Here is a 27,015-nt window from a genome sequence, read left to right as displayed (position 1 = left end):
AAATTTCCGACTTTATTTAAACAGTCCGTAACATGTTGATCGTAACTGCTGTGTTCAAAGTCTCCAAATAAATCACACTAAACGCAAGTGCTCGGGTGTAAAGGCCAGCCTTGCAAGGCACTCCCATCACACAGAAACATATATGTATTTGGGTGTGATTTTGTTTCCGTTAAGACAGTATTTAGTGCGCTTTAATCTCCTCCCACCTGCCTGATAAGGTTGCGCGCTCCCGGTGAGTTTTATAGCAACTGTTGCCCAGTGAGGCAGCGCCATAGTCACCGTAGTCCTGGCGACTGTAACCCACCAACAACAACCTCTCGCTCCATCATTACCACCTCCTCCACCATCCTCATCTTCATCAACCAGTTCACAGCTCAGGTTTGAATACATTCTTTACTATTTTTTTTTTTTTTGTCCGAATTGAAGCGCTTTCTCGCTTCAAGGTTTCATTATATGAAGGAAATGTTAATGGTCTGGTTAATGTTTTGTCCGCTGCTGAATGAAGGCTCGGTGAATAGCTTGGGTAGTTTGCTAGCGAGGGTGTTTCTTTGTAACGTGTTAGCCTGCTTGCTAACGTTGCCTGTAGATACCCACAAATGTGAGAGGTCCAGCTCGCTAGCAGGAGCTAGCATTGTCCGCTCACGGGTTGCTTTGTGGCTAGAAATTACCCAAATGTAGTCTGTTGAGCAGAAAACGGATTTCCTTTTGTAACTTGTTAGTTTCAACTTGCCATGCTGGGTAGTAGCATAGGTCTGGGCTAGTCACTGATGCTAGCTGGTCAGCTGGAGCAGGAGCAGGTGTCTGTTGTTGCTAGGTTGCTAACGCCAGCGTTGCCTTCTGACAATGCCTGTTGGTAATCCTATTTTTTAGTTAATGTTACGGTGATATTGCAAGTTTGTGTTTCGGGAGGTTCAAATGTTGTTGCTTATACAAAATCAATAACGTCGATCAGCAATATAAAGTGTTGTGAGCTAGCTTTCCATACACTAACTGCTATTGACAATAGCTAAGCCATTACTTTCCCTTTTGTCTTAGGGAGCCAGATAGCTTCGCTAGCTTTCCATCTGCCCTCTTTGTGGCATCAGATGGCTATGATAAGCTATCTGATAACACAAGGATAAGTTTTGCAGTCGTCAGCTTTAAAGAAAAAAAAAAATCACCTGCCGGATTAACGTTAAAATACTTTGATGTTAGTACCCATTTTAGGCAGAATCTGTTCGTTATTCTGCATTGCACATTCTGTATCTGGGCTTGTAAACGTCAGGGTTTATCCGCCCCTTCTGCAATACATGTGTACTTCAGAATTAATGAATAACAGTTAAAAGATTATATTTTGAATTATTGTTATACACATGTACTGTGTGTGTGTGTGTGTGTGTGTATGTATGTATTTCCTGGATGTGCAGGAAAGGGGGTAATATATCAATGTACTGGGAATATCCTTAGTTGTGAGTTTACAGCTTAATATTGTGCCAGATTTGTTTTACTCTCACTTTAATTGAGTAAAAACAATCAAATATATTTCGGTCAAAAATATTATATACCTTTTTTTCACAATATAATTGTTAACTTGCATTATTGCATTCCTTAATCCTGTAGATGGTTCATATACATAGAGACTTGATTTCTTAATATTGCATCACAATTATTCTTGGGTCCAGTGGGTCTCATTTCCAGCTGCGACCTTTGATTCCTGTGTGTGTGTGTGTGTGTGTGTGTGTGTGTGTGTGTGTGTGTGTGTGTGTGTGTGTGTGTGTGTGTGTGTGTGTGTGTGTGTGTGTGTGTGAGAGAGAGAGAGAGAGTGGAGACAGGTGATTGGAGGACAGCTGCACTTATACTTTTAGTAGTGGTGGGACTCCTGACTATCAAGGCCTTAGAGTTTATGTGTCCGCCACGGACAAGGTATTCAGCAGTAAATAAAACTTGTCCATCACCATCCTTAGAATTTGGTTCTCCTTTTTAATTAGTTGTCAATCATTTATGTGTAACTACACCTGTAATAAGTCCCTTTTATGAAACAGACCTATCGTTGATAAGCAAGTAGTACCATTGTTAAGTTTATTAAAGGCAAAACCCAAAATAATGTATATGTGTTGATCTATGGGCATATAGAACCCAAAATAGGTCAGACACTCCTCTCAAAACATGCATAGACATAAAACAGGATGTTGGGAACTGCCAGTTATCAGATCATGTTACCACTTACCTGTAGTCCAGTAGGACAGAAATAGTACCATGCCACCTGCTGCCTGGATCCTGTTGCATTTCCAATCACTTAAAGAGGGGCTGATTAATTCAATTATTCAGTCATCCATTTTCATGGCTTAGCAGAATGCGGCATGTTTGGTTTGTTATTTGCCTCAGCCTGCCAGAAATAATGTGTGTTGGTGATAAAGAGAAGACATCGAGGTCCTTATTTTTTTCTTCCTAAACCCAAATCAGGCAACTCAGTTGAACAGTGTACATTCACACTCACTCTGGTAACCTGTGTCATGATGTTTCAGGAAATTTTGGCACATTTTACCTTTCCATGTCCCATGGTCCTGTCTTGACAACAAATCATTTTATATTTTGGACACTACCTTTGTTACTCTGACTATTTTTGGCACCATTAATAGTATCCCATAAATTAATGCAATGTTTCTGACATTTAAATCAACATCTGCAAAAACTGTATGTCACTCCGAGCTCACTTTATAATCTGAAAACCAAACTCCCAAACAAACAGTACTTTGCATAACTCCCCCCCAGCTCCCTATTCCCTCTCCCTCCAACTATTTTCCTGCTGCACGAGCACCTGATCATGATCCTGTCTTGCCTTGGGTTGAATTTGTTTGAAAGGGAGGGATTTTGTGTATGGTGTACTTTTCAGCCTTGTTCACCAGCTCATATTTCTTTACTTGGTGCATGAGACTTCAGCTTTATCATACATGATCACTAGAGAGACAAATGATGGTTCTGTGAATTTTGTGGCAGCTGCTGTGACTGTGAACCTTGCAGTCTTTACTATATGTTGCTTGTAATGTTAGCAAGAGGAATTGAGGGGAGAAAACGCAGGGCAAAATGTTGCCCTCCTTGGTGGCTTTTGTTCCTCTGTGTCTTTGTAGGGCCTGCACTTGCTCAGTGGAGCACAGCATTTAAGTGGGCCACAAGGGAGTGCCTGAATGGTGAGGCAGGAGGTGTGTTAGTGTGTGTTTGTGTGTGTTTGTGGAGGGGGTTGGGGTGAGGCAGCAAGAGTGTGTTGTGATGCAGGGGCTCTTTTCCTCAATTAGGTGGGCTCAGTTGGGCACATGTACTTTAGCTTTCAAACTGCACTGTGGAACATGTGTCTACAGTCACCATCCAATGGCTTTCACACTTGAGGATAAAGGAAGTGTGTGTGCGTGTTGTAGTAGTATGTAAATTCATTGTTTAATCAGTTTGTCATTTTTTGGTGAATTGTCTGAATTTACAGTGTCTTTACAAAATCACAGAATATAAATATTTAACTCTCAGAATAGCAGTTTATTTATCCATCACACAGACCATGGCATGTCTATCAACAGCCTGCTGACATGTCTGACAGTGATATTATATACCCATATCTCCCTCCCCAAGGTGTTCAAAATAGTCATGCTGAAAGCAGATGGCTTTGCGTTAATGAATCTCAGTGCCTCTGTATGTTTAAAGAAATTGCTGGATTTTCCTGCTGCTTCACTTTTCCCCACACTTTTAAGTGCACTAGGAAAGACTGACTCAGCTTTGTAACTCAACTTTGAAGTTAGTCACCCCAACACAAATAAAGTAATAGCATTCATCTCAAGAAAAAAGGCCAATATGATATTGAAGATAAAGGGAAGGGACAGGCTTTCCCTGGAGAGATTTGAAGCTGTTAGGAGACCCAGCTTAATTAACCAAGAGAGGCTTGTTCATGGAAACTGTGATGGGGAGGAGGTGGCCTTCCCCTGGAAGGAATGGGTGATGTTAGCCATACTATTATTAACTCACAAACACAGGCTCACCAACAGTTTCTCACCTCATTTTATCCTTATCTTCAAAATAGTTCACTTTAACCTTGGTTAGTAAGTACTTCAGACATTTTCTCTGATGCACAGTATAGCTCTTTTATTAGTAGTAGTAATTATGCTATCTGGTACAGTCACTTAGAAATTAGATAACTTGCCAGTTGTTCTTATTATCATTTCGTAGTAGTGATCCTTGGCTTCCAATCTCAAGTAACATTAAACCTGTAAAAGTGGGGACTGGCAGAGCAACGAGAAGCAGCATCTATTTGGAGTTTGTTAAATATTAACTTGTTTTATGGCTGTGAACATGGAGACAAGACCATGTGTCACTGATGCATGAGTCTTTCAGTACATTGAGTACCACAAGGCAGAAGCAGGTGCTTATGTAGAATTTCTGTAGAGCAGCTTTAGTAGCATTGATTTGGCCAAAAACAGACAAGGGTCTGTGATGAAACCGAATGCTTTCTGTTATGCCTTGATTAGTATCTCATCTTGGCACATTTTATGGCCTAGGATAACCAAATCGTGATAATCATTGGATGTGTTTTCTTCTTTACAAAGCTTTTGTCCTATAATATGGCAGTGGATTTGTCTTTTTATTACTTTGTGCTAAATGTTCTGAACACATGTTAAGGATAAGTTTGATACTTGTCGAGTTATTTGAGGTTCATGGCACTGACTTTATGACTATTTTAAAAGATGTTATGAAATAAGAGAGGGTAAAAAAGTAATCTATGTGTGGTCTTTTTGCTATTGTAAACTCTGCCTCATTTTCAAGAACAACTAGAGGAAAACAAGCATGTATAAGTAAAAATTTTTCTTTGTTTAAATTAGTTATATATCGTTGATGCCACATAAGTGTTGGCTGAGTGAGGTGTTAAAGATGATTATGTTTTTGTTATTCAGTCGTAAAGTTGCTTTGCCAGTTATACCAGTAGGTTCAGAGTGCTCTTGGTTTTCAGCAATTGTGGCCTTTATCTATCTAAAGCAAGACTGTGTTCTCTGTTTTATTCAGGCGCCATGCAGACCCCTGAAGCAGGCGCTGACTCCACCTCCACTGTCCCTCTTCAGACCGCCGTGCCTGTCCAGCCTACTGGCTCAACCCAGCAGGTGCCTGTCCAGCAACAGGTACATCCAGCCTGTCTATGTGTGTATTCGTGTCTGAATGTTACTGCACAAGTGTGCATACTGTGCCATGCATGTCCATATCACTCAGTGCAAGATGTAATTTTAATCAATTAAATAATTAATTTGCAACTCGTGCATTTTGTTTTGCCAGGCCCAGACTGTTCAACAGGTTCAGCATGTTTACCCAGCACAGGTGCAGTATGTGGAGGAAAACAGTGGTGTCTACACCAATGGCAACATGTGAGTCACTCTGCTACCCAGCTCTGCTCTTACACCACTCCACAAATATTAGCGCTATGTCTCTGCAGCCTGTTCTTTCTCCTCTTAAGTCTCTTCACACCATCATTCATGTCACAAGCACATGATGTTGGTGGGAGTGCACTGGTTTTTTGTGTTTGTTTTCTTTTGTGCGAGGTGTGCAGTCGTGTGCTTGATTGTGCTCAGTCACCTGAACATGACCAGAAGTAGGCCTTACTTCTAAGTGCTGACGCTACACAAGAGTCCCCTGGGTCTGAGGAATGGGGTTACATACACACTCCACTAACAAGCACAAGCTGTGTTTGTCCTACTGTGATATACACATACATGCACATCAGCACATGTACAGACACAAACACACAGTAGCTGTGTGACCTCAGCAACTGGTGGAAACTGTGTAAGGTAGACGGCTAGACTAAGTACTTAAAAATACAAAATCATGCATTCACCAAACAACTGGACATGGGGGTTAGGTGCCAAGCTTATAACAACATAATGTGGAATTACATTTAAAGCTTCCACTTAAACCCAAGTAACATATAAAACAACATTTTTTAACTGAACAAATTTTTGATGTTTTGAAAACTGGCATTAACCATTACAAATGATGACATTTTTGAATTAATATATTTTGGATTGTTCACAGTATGTTAATTGTTTTTGACAGCATTTGACTGTGCCTACACATGCAAGGTGTCTTGTGTAATTGAGAAACCATACTTGGACTGAAAAATATTTTTATTCCGAGACAACACAAACTAACACATATTTTAAAAGTTGCAATGGAACTGCTTCATCTTATTTTTTCTCAGTTTTATTTTCAGTTTGGGCACATTGACTGACTGCTAACCTCTCTTCTGAACAGAAGAACCTACTCGTACTCAGAGCCGCAGCTGTATAGCCAGAACAGTGGAGGGAGCTACTTTGACACACAGGGCAGCTCATCGCAAGTGTCCACTGTAGTGACATCTCATGGCATGACCAACAATGGAGGAGGGGGCAGTGGAGGAATGAGCATGGGTCTGGCAGGGGGTCAGGTAATCAGCAGCAGTTCTGGGGCTTACCTCATGGACAACGCTGGACCCCACCCTGCCACCCAGACTGCGCGAGCTTCCCCAGCTACTGTAAGTGCATAGCACCTACTAATTGGGTTCCTCACCTACCTTTGCCTGCCTGCTTTTGTGTGTTTGTAGAAAACTAGTATTTGTAGCAACTTTGCTCTTAGTTTGCTTACACTCTTCCAATTAGATTAGATTCTCTGTTTCTGTCATACTTTATTGATCTATGTACTAGTTTGATCTATAAAGTAGGATGCCAGTCTTCTAAGTAGAGGTCCATATTTCAACTCTTTTTCTGTCATTTTCCCAAAATTTCAGGGTGTACACATAGTATACATATTATATTATGTTACAGAGAAACAATTTTTATGTACACCTCCTCCATGATTGTGTATGGTGTGTTTTATCTCTGGCAGTCTTCCTTTGCTGATGTATGCGATGCACTGCGTAGGCTGGGCCTGAGTCTCCGTAGTGATTTAAGTACTGCCAGCCATGTACACATTGTAACCCCTAATATTGTGTTCAAGAAATGCAGGCCCTTGTTTCCATCCCTCATTTCATCTGTCTGTTATTCCCACTGTTTGGTGAAAAAGAAAGGAGGGGCTGAAACCTGAGGACAGGTGTGTTAAAGGGGGGAATGGCTCCACATACTCACCCACTCTCCAAGAGTTGTGTATCAGACAAACTGGTGCACACAGCACAAGAGCCTTGCTCTTTAGCTATAATCTGAATGCCCCATTAGGCATCTTCACATAGTCCACTGTAATGGTGCTTTCTGGCAGAAATATAGCAATGATTTGTTACTGACATTATGTTATGTGAATGGCAGTCATGGCAGAGTGGAATGTGAAAAAGTTAAAATAAAATTTAAAAAAATTATGTAAAAAAATTAATAAAGTGTGCAAGGTTACAAGTGTGTTTTGACTGCTTCAGTAAAATGAATTTCACATTTTCCAAATACTTAAGTAAACTTTCTTGTACTATAATGACCTGACAGCCACATATATTGCTACCAAGCAGTCACACCCACTTTAGTAGATTTTTAATGAGTACTGGCATTGCCTTTGGGTTTTGTTTTTGTATTGGCCTGTTTTTTTTTATCTTTGCACATAATAGTTGTTATAAGTGCACCTATGCTAGTGAAATCTGGAAGAGTAGTGTGTCTGCCAGTTTTCCATGACTGATGTGCTTAGTTGATCCTGCTGAGCCTTTGACCCTGTCTCTCAACTAGGCAAAGATTTTCTTGAAATGGCAGGTAGTCCTGCTCTGCTTGGGTTTAGTGGTGCTTGCTTTGGGATCTTTTCTAGATTCTCTTTATTTTTGCTAGTGGCCTATAAGGTGTCTACATCAACTCTTTATTTTCCTTGCTTTCATTTTTTATTTCCCCCCTCTTACATTTTGTTGTCCTGTGCTTCGTGGTTTATCAGATTGAAATGGCGATTGAGACGCTCCAAAAATCTGAGGGTTTATCCAGTCAGAGAAGCTCGCTGCTCAACAGCCATGTAAGTTGCTTTTATGAATGCTTGCCCTCGCCTAACCTCGACTTTTGCTAAACTCACTCTCCTGCTGTTCTTCCCCCCTCAGCACTCTATAAATTTGAGTTTGCTGTGGTGCTTGCCGTTTTTGTTGCTTCTTTTAATTGTTACGGTTGCTTTAAATTCATTGGCTGCTATAGAAATGCTTTTGCAGAGCTGTGATGCAGCAGTTTACTGACTCCTGCTCTGAGGTCTTTCCAGACAGTTTGCGTGGACCAGTGTGAATCTCTTGAGTAAAACAGAATGTGTTCCCTTATAGCTGCAGTGGCTGTTGGATAACTATGAGACAGCAGAGGGCGTAAGTCTACCACGATCCACCCTCTACAATCATTATCTGCGCCACTGCCAGGAGCAGAAACTGGACCCCGTAAATGCAGCCTCTTTTGGCAAACTCATCCGTTCCATCTTCATGGGACTCCGTACAAGGCGCCTTGGGACAAGGTTAGCTTTTTTTCTATGTGCTTCTCTTGTATCCCTCTCCTGTTCAAACAATTTTCACAGCCATGTAACATTTTCTGTTCACTTCACCTGGAGACTCTGTCAATATGTGCTCACTTTTGGTTTTGTGTTGCAGAGGGAACTCCAAATATCATTACTATGGTATACGTGTAAAACCAGATTCCCCACTCAATAGACTCCAAGAGGACATGCAGTATATGGCTCTGAGACAGCAACCTGTTCAGCAGAAACAGAGGTACAGAGGAAGCTACACATACTTACAAACAGGCAGGACTTGTCAGAGTTTTTATTGATACTGAGGTAGGCCATTTGATTTCAGGTTCAAGCCGGTGCAGAAGTTTGATGGCGGCTCTGGGGAGAATTACTCAGGTGGAGGCCAGCACCAGCCTGGTGCAGCAGAGCAGACAGTTATTGCACAGAGCCAGCACCACCAACAGTTCCTAGGTTAGTGGCTTTTCTATTAATCTGAATGTCTGTAAAATGAAAGTTCAATGCACTGAAATGCAACGACTTCTGACTTATTTTTTGTCAGATTATTGCACAGTAAAAAAAAAATCAATTTGTTTTTTATTATGCCAACAGATGCATCGCGGGCGCTCCCTGACTTTGTAGAGCTGGACCTGGGACAGAGCAATACAGAGAACATCAGTCCAGAGGATGTGAAAGCTCTCCAGTCCCTTTACAGAGAGCATTGTGAGGTAAGATAAATTGCATTCTTTTAATTTTTACTGCACAGCACACTTTGACACATAAGTAACTTCACCATTGTTGCATTCATAGATATAACATCAGCTGCAGGCATCATGACAATACATTTTCCCATTGATCTGGCTGTACTAGCTGTATTTCACCACCACATAAATCTACTCCACTTATCTTCTATTGAGATTTTCATTCTCTCCTATGATCAAGTTCAGGTTTTCCCCCATTACATATACATGCCTTAATCCACCACCATCTATCATCACAGCAATGAAGTAGTTTAATCTCATTTAAGCTATCTTTAATAAGAAAGGTTTAGCATGAATGAAAATACAGAACTAAAGTTTTTTAAATTTTGAAAAAGAGCACTCATTTAAACTTTGGCCAGATTCAGAGTGTGGAAACTTTGGGAAAGGTCATGTGTGTTTGTAGTGACAGAGATTCGTAAATGCCATCCACTGGCATTTTAGAGCAGAATTTTCTCTTCATCTCGTGAAGTTTTCAATCAAAACTCTTTTAATGTCTGGAAAACACGGGATCAGGACGTTCACAGGTGATGACCAAAGGCCTTATGGACTGCCAAAAAGCTGTCCACCTTCTCCTCACACACATCTAGCACTTTCTAACCATGCCGATAGTAAGATTAATGTGAGGATGTTCTGTGATGTCCATGTATCAGATTTCTGCTGCCACATCAATACAATGGAAGTGAATGGAATTTCTTTTGTGCTCCTGAGAGCACTGACAAAATATGTTTGACCTGGTTCTTCTGGAGAATCTGGATAACAGACCACACAGTTTTCAAAGGGACTGTTTCTTCTACTTTTAGAAAGTAGTTCCATTGAAAACTATTCACAGTTTTTCTTTATATCCTGCTTTTGTTTCAGGCTATCTTGGATGTGGTGGTCAACCTCCAGTTCAGTCTAATTGAGAAACTGTGGCAGACATTCTGGCGCTACTCTCCCCCTGACTCAGTAGAGGGTGCCACTGTAACAGAAAACAGGTGAGGGCAAGCCAGTGATAATTTACTATGTTTTGTTAGTATGTTTTTTTTTTTTTCCTCAGATGAAGTCCGTCATGTTTTTCGAAAGAGAAATATTAGATACTAGAACATTTTCAAATACTATAAGTTTGAACTTAATTCATTTTGGGATAATCTGATTTCAAAGAGCATCTGTCTAACTCTTCGTTTGTTCATTCTGCAGCAGCATTAGTGAGATCGAAGCACGGCTCCCCCGGTCACAGCTATTGGTACTGTGCAGAAACGAGGCTGTACTCAAATGGATGAGTACCTGTGACCATCTAATGTACCAGGCCCTCGTGGAGATCCTCATTCCTGATGTCCTGAGACCCATTCCCAGTGAGTCACACTCATAGACACCTCTCAGGTTTACTTGTTTGCTGTGTTAATGCTTGTAATACCATAATTAACTCACTGTTGTTTTTGTCTTTTTATTTTCTTTGTTTTTTTTGTTTTGCAGGTGCCTTGACTCAAGCCATTCGCAATTTTGCCAAAAGCCTGGAAGGTTGGCTCAATAATGCCATGAATGCCATTCCACAGAAAATGATCCAGACCAAGGTGCACATATACAGAGTCTACCTTTGTGACAATGCTACACAAAAAGTCACATGTTGCTGTTTCCAAAATAAACCATTAATACAAGAGAGTAATATAGTTGAAAGTTGCTGTATTTATGACATACTAACAGTAGGTAACACCTGGGCTTTTGTATACATCACTTTCACAGATTGCCGCTGTTAGTGCCTTTGCGCAAACACTGCGCAGATACACATCACTGAACCACCTGGCTCAAGCGGCACGTGCTGTGTTGCAAAACACATCACAGATCAACCAGATGCTGAGTGATCTCAACCGTGTTGACTTTGCCAATGTACAGGTCAGACCAGCTCCTTGTGTTTGAAAATGCAATGGCTGTGCTTTTGTTATGTCCACTATAGTATCACTTCCCTACTACTAGTGTGAACCTCCAGTTTTTTCTCTATGTTGCTCTATAGGAGCAGGCATCATGGGTATGCCAGTGTGAGGAGGGAGTGGTTCAGCACTTGGAGCAGGACTTCAAGGCCACACTACAGCAGCAAAGCTCTTTGGAGCAATGGGCAGCCTGGTTGGACAATGTGGTCACTCAGGTGCTCAAGCCCTACGAGCACCGGCCCAGCTTCCCCAGGGCGGCTCGACAATTCCTGTTAAAATGGTCTTTCTACAGGTCTGCAAACCACCACCCATACTTGACACACATGTGAGGGAGTGTGCAGCATTGTGACAAAACTCTTAAGATGTTTTTTTTTTTTCATGTCTCTCCAGTTCAATGGTCATCAGGGACCTGACCCTGCGCAGTGCTGCCAGCTTTGGTTCCTTCCACCTGATTCGCCTGCTGTATGATGAGTACATGTTTTACCTAGTGGAGCATCGTGTGGCCCAAGCTACTGGAGAGACACCCATTGGTGTCATGGGGGAGGTACAACTGTGGCACCTTGTGTTTTTTAATGCAGAACTGTTTTTGTTTTTCTGTTTTTTTTTTTTTTGCTTTTCTGTAAAATGACCTCTGAGTGTTTTCTATCTGTTGATGAAACAGATTATATCATCCCAGTATCTCATTAGATCAGGAAAAAAAATAAAACAATGTCAACCACTAATTTTGATGTTTGTCTCCGTTTTCAGTTCGACAGCCTCAACACCCTATCCCTCACCAACATTGATAAAGGTATGTGGCTCAATCTGTTGTGTGATTGTAATTACATTTTGTAAATCAAAGGACTTTGTATGTGTTTACAGTCCATTGATTGTGTAGGTCAGTGACAGGCAGTTGAATATGTGGTTAATGAGCTAAGAGTGATAAGACATTCTAAGTAAAGATATTTTTGGAGTAATTACGATGAAATGTGACAAACATTGGTATAAGGTATTGGTATATAACATTGGTAACAAGATCTACTGAACAAGATGTTATATTTTTTGGGAAGCCTAATACAGCAGACATTACAAAATATAGTCACAGTATTGTTACACTGATGTAACAATGAAACTGACTTCTTTGCATCATGGTCACCAGCAGCAGCAGCAGCAGCAGCAAACATGAAGTTCATGGAAGAATGGTGTCAGTGAAATATCAGTGAATGCATCAACTAAACGTCTAGTTAAGGGAGATTCATTTGCACCAGTTTTATGATTGCCTTGTATGAGCAGGGAATATCATTTACCCACTGAGGCTTGTTGATGTAGCAAAATTTAGATTTTTGGTAATGAGGGAGAGGAAGGGGGTATGAGATCATCCACTCATAATAAATAAACTAAAAGAGAAATGTCTCCAGCTTCTTCTCCAGGTGTGTGAATCTTCCTTTAGGGGGGCACTTGATTCTGTACCATTGTTTTACATATGTGCCGTTTTCTTCTGTATAGATGAAACAAGTGGGATGGACAGTGACTTGGAAGAGGACACGGAAGAGTCCGGGGAACCTCTCGCCAAGCGGGAGAAATCGGAGCATGAGGTAATCCAGGTGATCCAGGTCGGGGCACTAGAGGATGGGTCTCACCCTGTGGTGGGGGTCGTCCAGCCAGGTGTCCTGCACTCGCTGCCCCAGCCTCCGCAGGATCACACTGAGCACATCCTCACCCCCTCAGCTGGTACTCCCACCATCCGCCACTGCAGCACCACAGGCAACACCTACGCCTCCGTTTGAGGGTCCGAGGGCACGGCCCACCGTGTCCGGCCTATTTCTGCCGTTTCACTCTCCACATATCTTTCTCTCTGTAAGTCTAGATGTTTCCGTCTTTTTCATGCATTGTCTCTGTCTGCACTTGTGTGGACATGGTCTCCTCTCCCTATCCAGCCTTGTCAGTGGAGGAGTTCTGAAATGCTGATACTCTGGCTGTCCGTGTCTGACTGCTTAGATTCTGGATGTGGTGTCATCCCATAAGTCTGTGCTCTATCACAATGCGGCAGCTGGTGGAAGGGACCTGGAGGAAAAGGACTAATTTGACCCGTTAAATGTTTCCTGGTTAGTCATGACTTAACAGCAAACCTGTCTGTGTATACAGACAAGTTTCAAAGTGAAGGAAAATTAGACTCCTTCATACTACTGATGTCTCAGAGCTCAAATCCACGTCACCAGTCCCAGTGGAGCAAAGTCATCGATCGACTCAAGACTTTCGCCGATTGTACATAGTTTTGCTGTACTTTCAATTGGTATTACCTAAAACTCATGGTGCTATCATTGTGTTTTGGTTTAATTTCCAGTTATCCCTCTTAATTTTAGTATAATTTATGTCAACATGCATTCCAATTGCTGATTAACTTTTGGCTGAACAAAATATTTTTGAGTATTGTATGTAGCTAAAAAAACAAAGGGATGACTTTCTATGTATGTATGACATTTAAAAAAGGATCATGGGGTTGAGTTGAGTTTGAAAATTATTTGGTAGCCACCCGCCGATAACCACTTATAGCTTTCAGCCAGAGAAAAAGAAACCCCTAAAGAAATATCACGCTGCTACTCGTGTATATAGAGATTGAGAAGACCGGCTGTACAAAACCACTTCCTCAATGCTAGCTTTTCTATGCACTCCGTGCATAACGCTTGCCTTTGTTTATTTTAGATGCTCTGTAGTGTGCTTTTATGTGACGAGCTGTAATCCTGAAAACAACTTACTGGACATGTTTCCCCTCGTTTTGCAGTTTCTTTCTTAAAGAAATTTCTTAAGTTCACGATGGACCAAAAACAAACCAACAAGAGGAAGCTGAGAGGGAGCCATTTGGGCCGCCCGAGAGCTTATTCCTATCCCACAGTGCCATGTTGCAGAGCAGAAGGAATGTCAGGGATTAAATGTACCTCGGCTTTATCATAGTGCCTTATCCTTAAATGCAGCTGTCCTTGTAGTCCTGACTGTGTGGTGTAGAGAGCCCACAGCCCCTCTGCATTGTCCCAGCCACAGATTTGGCTTTCTGGTGACTTGTGGCTGGATTTGGGCTGGCTCATCAGTGTTGAGACCAAGGAATGCAGGCACAGACACACCTGTTGTTTTCTCTGGATCAACTCTACTAACTTTATTACTTTCTCTGAATCATGGTCGTTAGCCTTGCCCCTGCCCTAACTCTGCCCTCTTGAGGCCTATTCTTGCATTAGCCTTTGTTATTGGGTGAAGTGTATGTGTGTGTTAGTGTGAATGTGTGTGTGAACATGGATGCCTAGGTCTGCACTGTGTTTGTATATATGCCTGTGTCTGCATGCTTGTGTGTATGTGTTGGAACACATCCATCAGTCACCCTACCTCAAACCAGTGGTGCCAGCATTTGACGCGTGCAGAACAGTCACCAAACACTTATTGCACACACACCACTGTACTGCACAAATCTCAACGCGATAGAGAAAATCTGCATTGCTTTTCTCTCACCTCTGATACATTGTGATTTCAGTTTTTAGCCCATAAAATGCTTCATCCTTTGTTCCCTGTTTAAAGATCATCTTTGTACAGTGGACCAAAAGTAGATATTTTCTGATATTCAAAGAGATATATAGATATATATGTATAGTATATATAATGATGATACACTACATATATTTGTTGCTTTTTATGTGGTTGATCTGATTGTTTATATGTGATTGTTTCTTTTGGTAGCTCCTCTGTAGTTAGTTTAGACTGTGAAATGGGAAAGGCATGGGGACAAACTTTTGGTTCATTAGACTTACATCTATACTTGAACTGTTACAGCCTTCTATGTTGTGGAGAATATTGAGATTAATCCTCTAAATAGGAACATTTTGCTACTAAAATAATTTGGGTTCTTGTTTTTCATGCGTGTTGAAATGGTCTGCACCATTTCTCTGCATAAATGTTTATTTATTGATATTTATTGTGTTTTTGTTTTTGCTTTAGATGCATATGTTATAATGGGAACGGATAATGAATCATGAATTATACCACTGCATAGAGCAGACCTACTGTACAGACAGACTGGAGGGTTTTTTTTTTTTTTTTCTTTTTAAGTCTTGTATGTATGTAGGTTGAGTAAGGTTTTTAAAGAAGGCTTGGCACTGTATTTGCTGTAATCAGTCCTTAGGTTCTATCACTAGTCCAAAAATTGCTTTAGATACTAGCAGTACACAGGATCTGTGTGCCTGTGCAGAGAACATGCTTAGCAGTAAAGCAGGGTGGGAAAATTCAAATGCTGCGTGTCATTTAGGTTAGATGTTTCGTTAATTCCATGACACTTTGGGGAATCTGAAAAGTACATTTTGGCACACCCAGAGATACGTTCCTTATTTATTAACCCTACAGTACACATCTCATACTGTAGCCTTACCCTGATCCTTCTGGCTTGAAATGTCTGGTGTACCAGGTCTAGGAAGTGAGTGCACACAAAACTGACTTTCTTACTATATTCCCTAAGGACAGTTTCTGAAAAGGTCAGTGAACGTTTAAGTAGCTGGAAGTTGAAGGTCTGGGGTATTTTGTTTACATCAGTCTGTGACCATAATGAACTTGCATGAGAGATTGCTCATTGACTCTTGGTATTTAACTGTCAAATGCAAGTTGGAAGAACTCAAGATCAAATGATACAATAACATAAACCCTAGATAATCCCTTATGCTGTCTTCAGAGCTTCACATAAATCTGTGTTCGCATAATAACTGCGAAAAACTAACTAACCCATTCCCATAGGAGCTCACTTGACTGACTCCAACAATCACTGAATCTTTGAGAATGCAGTTGTAAAAAGTGATGGTGTTCTGTCTGTGACTTAAAATTTTAAAATATGTTGTGAATCTGGGTAGTGTGTACTGGTTAGGAATGAAGGTTTTTGCAGGATATATTATCTTGCCTGTCACTGAATATTTTTTTTTTTTTTATATGAATCTCAGCTCTTTTGTCATATGAATTAACTACAACACTGTAGATGGTAACATGTATTATTTTGTGCCTGAGGTGGAAAATGCTTAAAAAATGTTTTCTTTAAATCTTAATTGTGTGCTTTAGGATCATAAGTGCTTTCTGGTCTTGCACGCCTACCATGTGCTGCTAGAAACTGTTTTTGTTACTTTCAATGTTTTTTTCCCCCTGGTTTTATTTTTACACAGACTGGCGTGCCACTCAGTTATTTAGCTTTCTGCATCTCAAAGCCTGCCTGGTTAACACTGGACTGATGTTTATGCTGCCAACACAATTGTACTTTCTTTCTCGGTGTCTTTGAAATGGAGAAGTAGGACTGTTTTTTTGTTTTTTTTGTAACAGCTGTTTGCAAATGAGCCTGTTTCCAACCAGAAAAAAAAACTTAAAAAAAAAAAAAAAAAAAAACACACAAAAAAAAGGACATAAGCTATTCCTTAACTTGTCATAGGAGCGCAAAGCTAAGAAATGCCTCTTCATCTGGACAACATGGCAGCTTCACTGACCCATAGCAGACTCCAGTGCCTTTAATTTCGCCCTGGCCAGAGCAGATGGCCTGGGTGACTATTGGGTCTCTGGTGGGCTACAGATAGAGGCTATCAGAGCAGACATTACATTGCACAGGTGCTGCCACTGAGAAGACAGCAGGGCTGAGGAAGCATAAAGACCTGTCCTCAGACTGGACTATTTATAATTTACTGGACGTGACACCACAGACACACAGACACACACACATAGTAGTTTACACATGGTAGATTACCCGCAAACAGCTTTTTATTGTGTAGAAGGTGGTTACTGAACAAGGAGGTACTGTAAGTAAAACGCTCTTACGACTTGTTTTCTCATGATCGTGATTTCGATATTTTCTGAATGCTGTGACCTGTTTGAGATTTGTATTTGGATGTTTTCAAGTGCCATTTGACAGTCCAGTGAGTCGTGGCCATCTGTAGCACGCTCTAATGCAAGCACAAGCATTTGGCAGTGGCATTTGGGGAAGGTTTTTATTTTGATTCACCCTAGACAAAAATATGTATATATCAAAAACTGAAAAGGTATATTTATTTGTGTCCTAATTATTTGATTTGTTCTTTTTGGTGAACATTTTATCAGATATGTTGGCTAAAGTGCATTTGTGATTTATTTTCTCTCTTTTTGGGATAATGTATAGTATCTGATATAATATATACACACAAATTTCATGTGACTTTCTTTTTGTGTGCTGTTAAGTTTTCTTCATATCTTCTCAAATTGGCAAGCAAACCAATGCGTGTAGGGTGATTTGTATTGTGTATTTTACATAAAAAAACAAGGACAATTGGGGGACTTTTATATTTATAAAGACATTATCATTTAGTGTGTCGTATTGATGAATATAGAAACTATTAAAGACACATGTAGTTTGGTTTTCTGAATATTTCAGATCTCAGCTCAGGCTAGCTTCTTAGTGTTGTTTTCTTAAAATTTGTGACATGTCTTTGCAGTAATAAACGTTCTCTTGTTCAAAGTCAGTGTCCTCTCTCCTGATTTTGGCTCACACTCTAATCAGAAGACTCAATGATAGTTAGCCCATTAAATTTTATTCAACCATATTCATACATATAAACACCAATATCATTCAGACTCAGTTATGTATTCAGAATGTATGACATAATTGTAAAGATTACGATGAGCATGAACTTGCATTTCCTGAAAATTGTACAGCATTCTTCTTTTTTTTTTTCTTTTAATCATTTTCAATTTTGACCAGAGTAGTTCGTCACTGTAAAGGTAGCAAAAAGAGTATAAAATACTGCAACAGCTGTAGGTAAACAGAGCTCCAAATACCAAAATATTGTTTGAATAGTGCTGAGCAAAAACTAAAATCATTCAGTTGATAATTAAAATCAAGCTTTTACAAGCGACATCTACACTGAAATTACTGCAGTCTGATAACCTTTCCACTTTTCAGAGGGTACTTTTGGCATCAATATGGCTTACGCTTCCTCTCACAGTTCAATCCTTGCTTCCTTTCCTCAGCTGTTGTCTACGTTAAATCATCCAAGTAATACTCAAAAGGTATCTTGAGTATCAAAGACTCACTGCCTTTCAAATCTGCTGAGAGGGTTTGATACTGAAAATATAGATTCTGGGCTGACAACACTTTGAACTACATTTTTCATGGGCCTCACCAAGGTCATTAGCAAGAAAATTTTTTAAACTGTGCTAAGATATTATATGGATACAACAAGTAACCACACATGAGACTATGAAACAAGACAAAAATACTTAAGCAAATTAAAGTGCTAATGGACACTATATGGGCATCTAATCAAAAAATGACAATTACAAATAATATTACGTAGATGTGTTATAACCTTTTCTTTTGAAAATATTTCATAATTTCAATTGAATTTGGGGTTTGAAAAACATCAGTAGAAAACATCACCTCTCAATGTCCGAACAGCGTTGACTGGTGGTAAAACAATGCAAGATTTCTATAAAGAGAAGCTGAGCTCAGCTAAAATGGGCTTATTTAAATGCTTTTTACGTCCTTAAAAACAACTATTCAAAAAGGGGAATATAAATCAAAAAACATCAAGAAGGACTGAAAAATATTTCAGATTACATCTCACAAGAAAATGAGTAATGAATAACATGATTTCACATAAATGTCCTGATCTGTGAGGGGGGGGAAAACTCCACTTGCATGAAGCCATATCAGCACCGGAGAGCCATTGAAGGAGGACTGGACCAGCAGTATACTCCAACTGAAATCACAATTATGTTCAGACAGGGTAAATGATGCGCCACATTGTGCTCAGCTCAACCGTTTTTATGCCAAATAGGAATTTTGTCAATCAGTTATGGGAGGCTCCACGCATCTGAAAATCTTAAATATAGAAATGTCCACATTGAAAAGTATGGTAGATTATGAATCATTTCCTGTTTGACACCCTACACTCTCTTTGTATGTTTTGTTCTGCACTAAAGCGTGAGATTGTTTTTGTATCAAACTTGAGATTTGAGAGACATGCAGCCTTGATCACTTCATGCTGTTATCCAGCTCCAATTGATGAACAATGTCAGAATACTGTCTTTCTTCAAGATGTGCATCCTCTTGGCGGCATTTTTCCACTGTGCTACAACTCCTCCCAGTGTGACTCACACGTTCCTCCAGCTGTTGTTTGGAAGTCACTGAAGCCGCTAAACTTGAGACCTGGAGTCTCATTCAGTATACTGACAACTGCTCTCAGCACTGGATTTGAAAGCAGTGTTTTTGGAGTATACTGCCAGCCTTTATGTCCTTGTTCCTACCCCTGCGACCTACTTAGCATCCCTGTAGTTGCAGTCCTCCTTTGGCGCTCCAGGCATATTGGTGGAGAGGTCTGTTAAACGAACAGTCAGATTTTTTTTGTTTGTTTGTTTTTGTTTGTTTTGTACAATTAATGTCTTTCAACTCAGTCGAGAGGTTGAGGGTCAGCTATGGGCATGGTGTGCAGAACTTCATCCAGTAGCTGTAGAGCTCGGTGTAGATGGATTTCAATCCAGCAGGGTGTTTCTTTAATGCTTTGCCGTGGGTAGTCAGGCCCCCAGCCTTTCACGAAGCTCATCCGCAGGATACACAGCCTGCGCAGGTCATCAACCCCAATACCTGCAGCAGCAGACAAACCTGCAGGGGAGTTACAAGCAGCAACTTTTAGATCAATGTGGCACTATAGGCTAATCCAAACCAGAGATATGTCAGCTAAATTACTGTTGTTTTAAAAGCTGGAACACATACCAGACAGATACATGACCAAGTAGAAAATGTACTTCTACAATGTGCACTCCCACACATTTCACTGCATTTGAGCTAAATCCCATCGAGCACACTGACTGTAAGTGCTGGTCCCTAATGAGCTATTTCATCATCTAAAACTTAATTGTCATTGCTAAGCATACCAATGCTAAAACCATTTTGTTAATAAGCTTGAAATACTGTCGATTTTTAACGTGGTTATTCAATGAAAGTTTGTTCTAAAGCAAGAACTTAACTCTAACCTCCAGATTATATGAGAAAACATGAATGTGGCAGCTGCAATAGTCACAATTCTTCCTCCTCAGCTGTTAATTTGTGCATGGCACTTCTGTGTGTGTGTGTGTGTGTGTGTGTGTGTGTGTGTGTAAGCACATTTTAATATCAACACACTATGAAATCACAACAGTTATCTTCAAGACAATCCAATTTTGTTGGTTTTGTTGGTCAGTCTCTGTTATCAAACACATCCCACAATGCCAAGAAACATACATTTTCTATCATGAAAGAGAAATACTGCGTAATTGCCAATTTATACTTTCAGCATCTCGGTCTGGGTCCATTTTGGACTTTATCCAGCCCTTCAGCCAGATCTTGCAGTGTAAAATATGCTAAGTCATATGTTCAACATCCTGACCCGATATTTCTATTTCCCTACATAATGCAGCTGCACGAGCCACAGTTTGACTAAAGCAGGGCTAAACTCGAATGAATTAAGCGCAATTTAGTAAAGATATAATGACTGAATATCCTTCCAATATGCTTTATCAACACTGCTGGTTGCTTTTCTTCTGCTCACGCTGCTCTACAATTCTCTTGTTCACACGCTGTGCATTGCTGTGCCATAAAAAAAGTCCCTGATAGTCTGGAGCCTAAATGTCCAAACAGGCTGATGCTGAGAGAAATAATCATAATAATACACTTGCTGAAGGGTAAGTGCAGTAGTTAGAACACTCACTGATGGCAGGAGCGATGCCTCCCACAGATCCAGGTCCAGGAATGTTCCCAGCCACCGCCGCTGCCTGAGCTGCAGCTGCTGCCTGAGCTGTTGCTGCCTGCTGCTGCATCTGCCTGTGGCACTGACGCAAGTCAAACACCTGGCCGGGGACAAGGCAAACATTAAAATCTGAAGACAAGCCAAAATTTTAAATGAACACCCATTTGACTGTCTCCTAATATTGTGATGTTTAATGTTATCTTGACCAGATCAGGGTCATCGTTTGATTGCATGTAAATACAGTAAAAATTTCCCAAGGATGCTCCACATGTTTTTTCTTCAGTTACAGTTACTCTAGCCCTGCACTTACATGCATTGACATAAGAGTATGGCTTTTACAGCGGTTCCACTGTACTCACATTAAAGCCTTAAATGCATTATGACTCAGTTATCGGTGTGCCTGCAAATATAGCCAGCGCTATATTTGTTTATGTTTTCTCATAAGAGTACTTGGATGTTTCTGCTTTTCACTGTATGAGCATGTTAATGCATTCTAACCTTGATGTAAGCGCTGGGGTAGATCTTGTGAACTGCATCTCCAGGAGCACGTCCAGCCTCTCGATCCAGGTAATAGCTCTGCACAAACACTGCATGATCACTCAAACAGCGCACCCAGACGTCTCCTTCTCCTTTGCACTCCAGCTGCACACCTTTACCAATATGGAGCCTGAGGTCAGGGAAGGAAGGGGGAAGACATGACACATTAGACACACTTTGCATTACTGACATTCAATTATCATGGCTAGAGACACATATTAAATGTTGTCTGCCTGAATGAACTGTGTAATCATATACAGAACTTCTAAATATGAGGTGGGGTACCTAGCTCTTTCTATGTTCTCTGTCCTGTGAACGTTGCTCAGTTGGCCCAAGCAGAAGCGGTCCCCTCCTGATGGATCCACATAGCCATCCACAGTCACTATCGGACATGTGGATGGCACCTTAAACGTCTCTCCAACCTGGACATCCATCTCAAAGTAAGCAATGGAACACCAGTATTCTGGAGCTGGAAAAACCAATAAGCAACCTTAGGTCAAATGGGTTGCACTGATTATTGTTACAGTTTTATGATACATAAAGGATTAATATGTGGATTGTCCTCCATGTGCTGCTCAGTACTCACCAGGGTGATTGGATATGGGGGGCTGGAACGCAATTTCATTGGTAACAGGCCCTGCAAGATAATGTCAATATTCATTTTGCAAAAGCGACTCTGAAACCACACCAGGTCTTAAGATGTGATATATCATCAGACATTAGCACAGATCATGCAGCAGCAATGCTGAAAATGATAAGCTTTCATAATGTTTAAAGAGTTGACATTGATGCTTATTAGCAATAAAAGGCCTTCATTTCAACCACTGTAACACATTTTGCTTATGCACATCACATTTTCATAAATGTATAATTCAGTAATAAATGTAAACAAATGCAACAAAGTCTGCTGGAAAAAAAAAATATTTTGATTGATGCCATCTCTGTCTTGGTGCTGCTTTCACTTTTTTTTTCAGATCCACTTTCAGGCACCTTTTTCCTTAAGATGGAAATCACCTCAGGATGTTCCAACAAACAAAGGTGGTAATACGGATGTGTTCAATATATGAGCCTACATCTGAGATGCCTGTCCTTGAATCACTGGTGCCTTTCCTAGAGGTTAATAATGTCCTCCAGCCAGAAGTCAAACATATTCATAGTTTCCATCCACTCACAGTAATGTCCTGTGTGAGGCATGGGTGGATGATGCTGTAGATGCCCATTCTGGTGTTGAGGCACAGCGGGGGTGAAGCTGCTGCTCCTGCTCCAGTTGGGTGTAGGATCTGTAAATATAAATTCAAAACAGTTGTGTTGCCATATCTGTGCCAACTTGAAGTCTGTGTTGTAGATCCAATCGTGGAGCTCAATACTAAAAATAAATGTTTAGTGCATAAACCGTAACTTTGGCCAACTGAAATTTTGTTAGGGAGATGACAGGCCCTCATAAAAAGTTTTGTTTTAAAATAATCTATACCTATTTATACAATGACTCAAAATTAAAACTTGTACAGAATTATTTTCACTTCATTGCATTAATTTAATTCTGAATGGCAAAAAAAAGAGCACAGAATGATTCTTCCATATGTTACGCATATATGTGTAGCCCCTGTGTTGTGTCTCACTTGAGGGTCCAGCACTGATGGTAGAAAACGCAGAGGTTGAAGCTGAACTGCTGCCCTCCGATGGAGGGAGTAGAGCGGGGCTGCTGAAGGTCTCTTGTGGCCCGGGCCTTGATGGCGGATGCTGGATAGTCTGCAGGTGGCTTTCAGAGCTGGAGTGGGATTGCTGGTTATCGTAGTCATATTCATCCTTTACCAAGAGTGGACCTTGCAGAAGATGATAAACAAGGTTAGGACTGATGGGCTTTCAGAATATCTTCAATGAACAAACATGAAAACTTTTAAATCTCCTTACCTGAACTTGAAAGGGTCAGTCCTGATAAGTCTGCAAAGATATTAACAATGAATTTATGTAGGTTGATATTCAGAGTAAGAATTAGAACATGGGCTGTATTTTTGTCAACTGGATAACTGCATCATATAATGTGTGTGTATGTGTGTAGTTCTAATATTGACTAAAAGTGCTGAGAAATCAGGAGATTAATAAAACAAAAATGAAATAATAATAAGTAAATATAATAAATAGCCAAAGCAATGCATTTATGATATAAAATTCCAAAACCCAGTGATCATGTTAAAAATCCTTAATTTGTAAGGGTTGAATTATGTTAAAAATACACCAACTTGTATCACTTTTAAAGTCCTTCAGAGTACCTGTACTATCATTCTACATTTATTAATAACCTAAATAAATTAGATAAATAAACAAATCTGTGATTCTCACTTACCAATCCCTGGAGAGACAACCCTTTCGTAGTGGTATGGGTTGACGCAAACATTGTCACATTTCAGGTCAAAGGCATATTGGCAATATTTCACATGTTTTAATTCATTCTTGTGTAGATCAGGCCATCGCCACAGTCGGGCATAGACAACATGGGGAAAACCTTTACGCCCTGCAACCTAAAGCACAGAGAAGAACATCTAATGAGATAGGCCGTGTTTGGTGGAAACTCTCACAATTTTTTCTTATAATTACAGGAGTGCAACACCAAACTAACTTGGTATATCTGCTACTGTACCTGTAGGCGTCCATCCAAAGTTCGCTGTATGGTTACACACTTGCTTGGATGTGCTCCATTTGTGGTGATGGCTGTGATGAGGGAATCAAGCTCATCTTTCTTCTCCTTCAGCTTCTTGACAAGACTCTCAATTGCCCGTTTAGCAAAGCTTTCACTCTCTCCTCCCTGCCGGTGGCACATCAGGCTATGCACAATGCTCAGGCAGGCATCATTACTTGTGGGAGTGTTCGTGATTGACATCTTGCTCCTTAGGTTTCACCCTTGGGGAGACTTTCCAGTTGTATCCTCTATGTTTTTACCAGCAGGGGGAGGGGGCAAGGTGAAATTATTGATGATCAAATGCTGTCCACCTTTAGCAATCTATGACAGAAAGAGCGGTCTGTTATGACAGGGTTCAGAAGGATATGCCACCCAAATTTCACACTGCATTACATTCAAAGAACTGATTTGCAAGTTCAACTTTCTAGCTACAATTAGTGGGTTTTCAAACAAGTTTCAAAAACTCTACAGAGAAATATTTAGGTTGCATGGGAATCTTCATTTTAATAGTGTGTGAACATACCTAGCTTAATGTTACATGTGTTTACAAGACAACAGTAGCTTCTGGTTCAAGTGTAACCACTGCATTGAAAGCTAACGTTCATGCATGCTGAACCCCTCACAGGTCCTCATCTGCAAATATGGCCATTACATCTTGTCTGAAACGCAAAACAAAACATTCTCATGGTACGGAAAACATCTTCTTTTCAACAGTAAACCTAATATATAACGATTAAAAATACATTTATACTAGGTAAATGTTAGGCATTTAGGACCATTTCGCAGCTAACGTTTGCCCTGATGGGTACCAAAGCTAATCAACACAGGTAGCGATATCCCTCCTAATAATATCTCTGTGGTATGCAACTCAATCTCACCTAAAGTATACTGTTCAGTTATTCTTTGCGACTATTCCTCTGAATGGAAATACACGTTTTGTAAAAGTATAATTGCAGAAAAGCAGTAAGTTTGCCACCATTACCCAGCTAATGTTGGTGTTAGCCATCACTGGGCACCGTAGCGTTAGACGGCTGCACTGGTTTAGATTAGCATTCGCCTCCTATTATCAGGACCACACACGAGCTGATTTGTGGACTTACCGTGATTACCGTGAAGCGTTGGTCCAGCTGGTAGGAGATGATAAGTTAGTGGACTCAGCTACCTAAATTTTAACACTGTCTTGCTAGCGCATAAGCTAACGGCTAATGCTAAGGGGCATTCATCAACTTAACGCTAGCTCCCTGGCTAACCTTCTTTCTACGATGCTCCAAATCCGCTACCTCACGAAACCTTACAACATCATATCAACTAAAGGCGCGCTCGTTTCTCTTTTGACTCGGTCACACTTTGCTAAAGCTGTAGCGAAAATATTTCAGCTAACAACAACACGTTTACTGGTTAGCTGGCCACGAAAATAAACAAAAAATTCTTCTCCACCCACCTCGCTCGAACTGCGCATGCACGCGTGAAATGTGACAGGCGTGGCGCTGCTGTTTATTTTCCTTTCTGTGGAAAACACGTCAAAAACACCAAATGTCTGCAAGCCTGTGCCAAGTTAAGGCATTTTAGAGTGATAGCTATTTTACTATAATGACAATTAGTATTTGTCTCACTGTGTTCTGGGCCACTGTGGTCCATTATTCCTTAAAATCAAAATGTCTTACTAATTACTAATGGCCAATTGGACTATGATTACCAACTGGGCTATACTACAATCTCATCTTAAGATCCTGTTCTGCAGATGGACCCTGTTTTATTACCAGCACTGGTTGGTTACCTCGAAGAAAGACCCAATATATACATTGGACAACACATTCAGTAGCAAACAATAAAAACCAACTTTTCCTGCTACTCTCCACTGATAGAAAAGTATACTGGTATGTTTACAGTAATGTTTAGTCAAACAATTGTGAAATTGCTGTAAATTAACAGCTGTGAAATAGTATACACACACCCAATGAATGGAGACAGAGTGAGCGTCACAAAAGCACCATCTGTGGAGTACTGGAATTAACTTCTTCTAACAGGCATTATGCTTAGAGTAATTATAAATCACTGTTCAAGCAAACATCAGTTTTTCCTGCATCTCTAAGAAAGCCTACATTTGTTACCATAGAAATAACATGGTAAAACTACTATTTTCTTTTGTAGAGTGATGAGTTTTTACTGTAATAAAAAGTCTCCCCCTTGTGGTTATACTGTAATACAGTGTGACATTACAGGAATGACAACCATCCCCTTTCCGAAACCCTCCTATTCTCAACTATGCATATCTCCCACTGAGATGAGCCATGTGTTTATAGCTTAAAGTTGCCGTATCATGACCCCTGAATAACACTGACTTTGATATTGACTTTGTTGTTTGAGAGTGACGAACAAAACTGTCATCACATGAACCTGCCCAAAAGTCTTGTCGGCACAGTAGTGAATCCATTTCCCAGGCTGTGCTGTGTTAGTTAAAGGACATGATACATGATGAAAATAAAATGTTATATAAATTTGTTCCTAATCTTTTCCTCTGCAAGTAAAATGTTACATTTATATAAATGTTAATATTATATTGGTTCACATTTATGGTGATCCGATTCCATGATTGTACCATTTGTACAACTGAAATTTAAAGAACAGTTTCAGATGTTTAGTGTGGAACATCCATACAGGAACTTAAGGTTCAAGCCAAACCAAATGTTTTAATGTGCTATTTAATGTTTTACCATACAAAAAAAAACACAAATATATTTATAATGTACTTAAATATTTTGTATGATTAGCCCACAAGAACTCATAGTAAATATAAAGGCCAAACAAACAGAGAATCAAAAGAAACGTACATGATTTAGCTACTTTAGACCAACCCTCCAACAGCTGTCTAATGAAGAATTAGAGTTGCTATTCAATTGTTATGGAGTTCTAGACAGGCAATTTGTCCTTCAGAGACAACCTGATTATTTCAATAAACTAATAAAAAATGTAGTCAGTTC

General features: G+C 40.2%; 2 protein-coding genes across 6 annotated transcripts; one reads left to right on the top strand and one right to left on the bottom strand.

The window, feature by feature from the left end:
• Window positions 1-15,261, top strand: rfx3 (regulatory factor X, 3 (influences HLA class II expression)). 4 transcript variants are annotated; one of them, XM_071465657.1, is made up of 17 exons: window positions 4-378; window positions 5,020-5,132; window positions 5,284-5,372; window positions 6,256-6,514; window positions 7,876-7,950; window positions 8,243-8,424; window positions 8,558-8,677; window positions 8,747-8,886; window positions 9,025-9,140; window positions 10,032-10,147; window positions 10,350-10,504; window positions 10,626-10,723; window positions 10,893-11,042; window positions 11,161-11,369; window positions 11,468-11,621; window positions 11,825-11,867; window positions 12,563-15,261. In XM_071465657.1, exons 2-17 carry the CDS (start codon window positions 5,025-5,027, stop codon window positions 12,841-12,843), a joined length of 2,295 nt encoding a protein of 764 aa, XP_071321758.1. In that variant the 5' UTR covers window positions 4-378; window positions 5,020-5,024; the 3' UTR covers window positions 12,844-15,261. The 4 variants fall into 4 exon arrangements, with proteins under 4 accessions (XP_071321760.1, XP_071321758.1, XP_071321761.1 ...); XM_071465658.1 differs by having other exon boundaries at window positions 9-378; window positions 8,762-8,886; XM_071465659.1 differs by lacking the exon at window positions 7,876-7,950 and having other exon boundaries at window positions 1-378.
• Window positions 15,262-17,603: 2,342 nt separating this feature from the next.
• smad4a (SMAD family member 4a) lies at window positions 17,604-25,500 on the bottom strand. 2 transcript variants are annotated; one of them, XM_071465661.1, is made up of 12 exons: window positions 25,135-25,500; window positions 24,558-24,693; window positions 23,996-24,355; window positions 23,702-23,876; window positions 23,269-23,298; window positions 22,977-23,180; window positions 22,530-22,637; window positions 21,944-21,994; window positions 21,643-21,826; window positions 21,319-21,487; window positions 20,782-20,920; window positions 17,604-19,697 (listed from the first exon to the last, which is right to left on the bottom strand). In XM_071465661.1, the coding sequence occupies exons 3-12, from the start codon at window positions 24,233-24,235 to the stop codon at window positions 19,486-19,488; spliced, it is 1,512 nt and encodes a 503-aa protein (XP_071321762.1). In that variant the 5' UTR covers window positions 24,236-24,355; window positions 24,558-24,693; window positions 25,135-25,500; the 3' UTR covers window positions 17,604-19,485. The 2 variants fall into 2 exon arrangements, with proteins under 2 accessions (XP_071321762.1, XP_071321763.1); XM_071465662.1 differs by lacking the exon at window positions 24,558-24,693.
• Window positions 25,501-27,015: the final 1,515 nt, after the last annotated feature.

This window comes from Trachinotus anak, unplaced genomic scaffold, assembly GCF_046630095.1.
Source record: "Trachinotus anak isolate AG129_WGS33_773 ecotype Australia unplaced genomic scaffold, CSIRO_AGI_Tana_v1 ptg000028l, whole genome shotgun sequence".
NCBI lineage: Eukaryota > Metazoa > Chordata > Actinopteri > Carangiformes > Carangidae > Trachinotus > Trachinotus anak.
The sequence above is the reverse complement of the archived record's forward strand: the minus strand, read 5'-3'. Positions and strand labels throughout refer to the sequence as shown.

What these genes read in the sequence shown, in the direction of transcription:
- smad4a (XM_071465661.1), bottom strand. Translation starts at nt 24,235, where the DNA reads ATGTCAATCACGAACACTCCCACAAGTAATGATGCCTGCCTGAGCATT. An exon ending in GCCTCACACAGGACATTACT is followed by an intron (nt 21,995 to 22,529) that starts GTGAGTGGATGG and finishes ATTATCTTGCAG; the next exon opens with GGCCTGTTACCAATGAAATT. An exon ending in GAGAACATAGAAAGAGCTAG is followed by an intron (nt 21,488 to 21,642) that starts GTACCCCACCTC and finishes CCCTGACCTCAG; the next exon opens with GCTCCATATTGGTAAAGGTG.
- rfx3 (XM_071465657.1), top strand. Translation starts at nt 5,025, where the DNA reads ATGCAGACCCCTGAAGCAGGCGCTGACTCCACCTCCACTGTCCCTCTT. An exon ending in AGGTGCCTGTCCAGCAACAG is followed by an intron (nt 5,133 to 5,283) that starts GTACATCCAGCC and finishes TTGTTTTGCCAG; the next exon opens with GCCCAGACTGTTCAACAGGT. An exon ending in AGAAAATGATCCAGACCAAG is followed by an intron (nt 10,724 to 10,892) that starts GTGCACATATAC and finishes TCACTTTCACAG; the next exon opens with ATTGCCGCTGTTAGTGCCTT.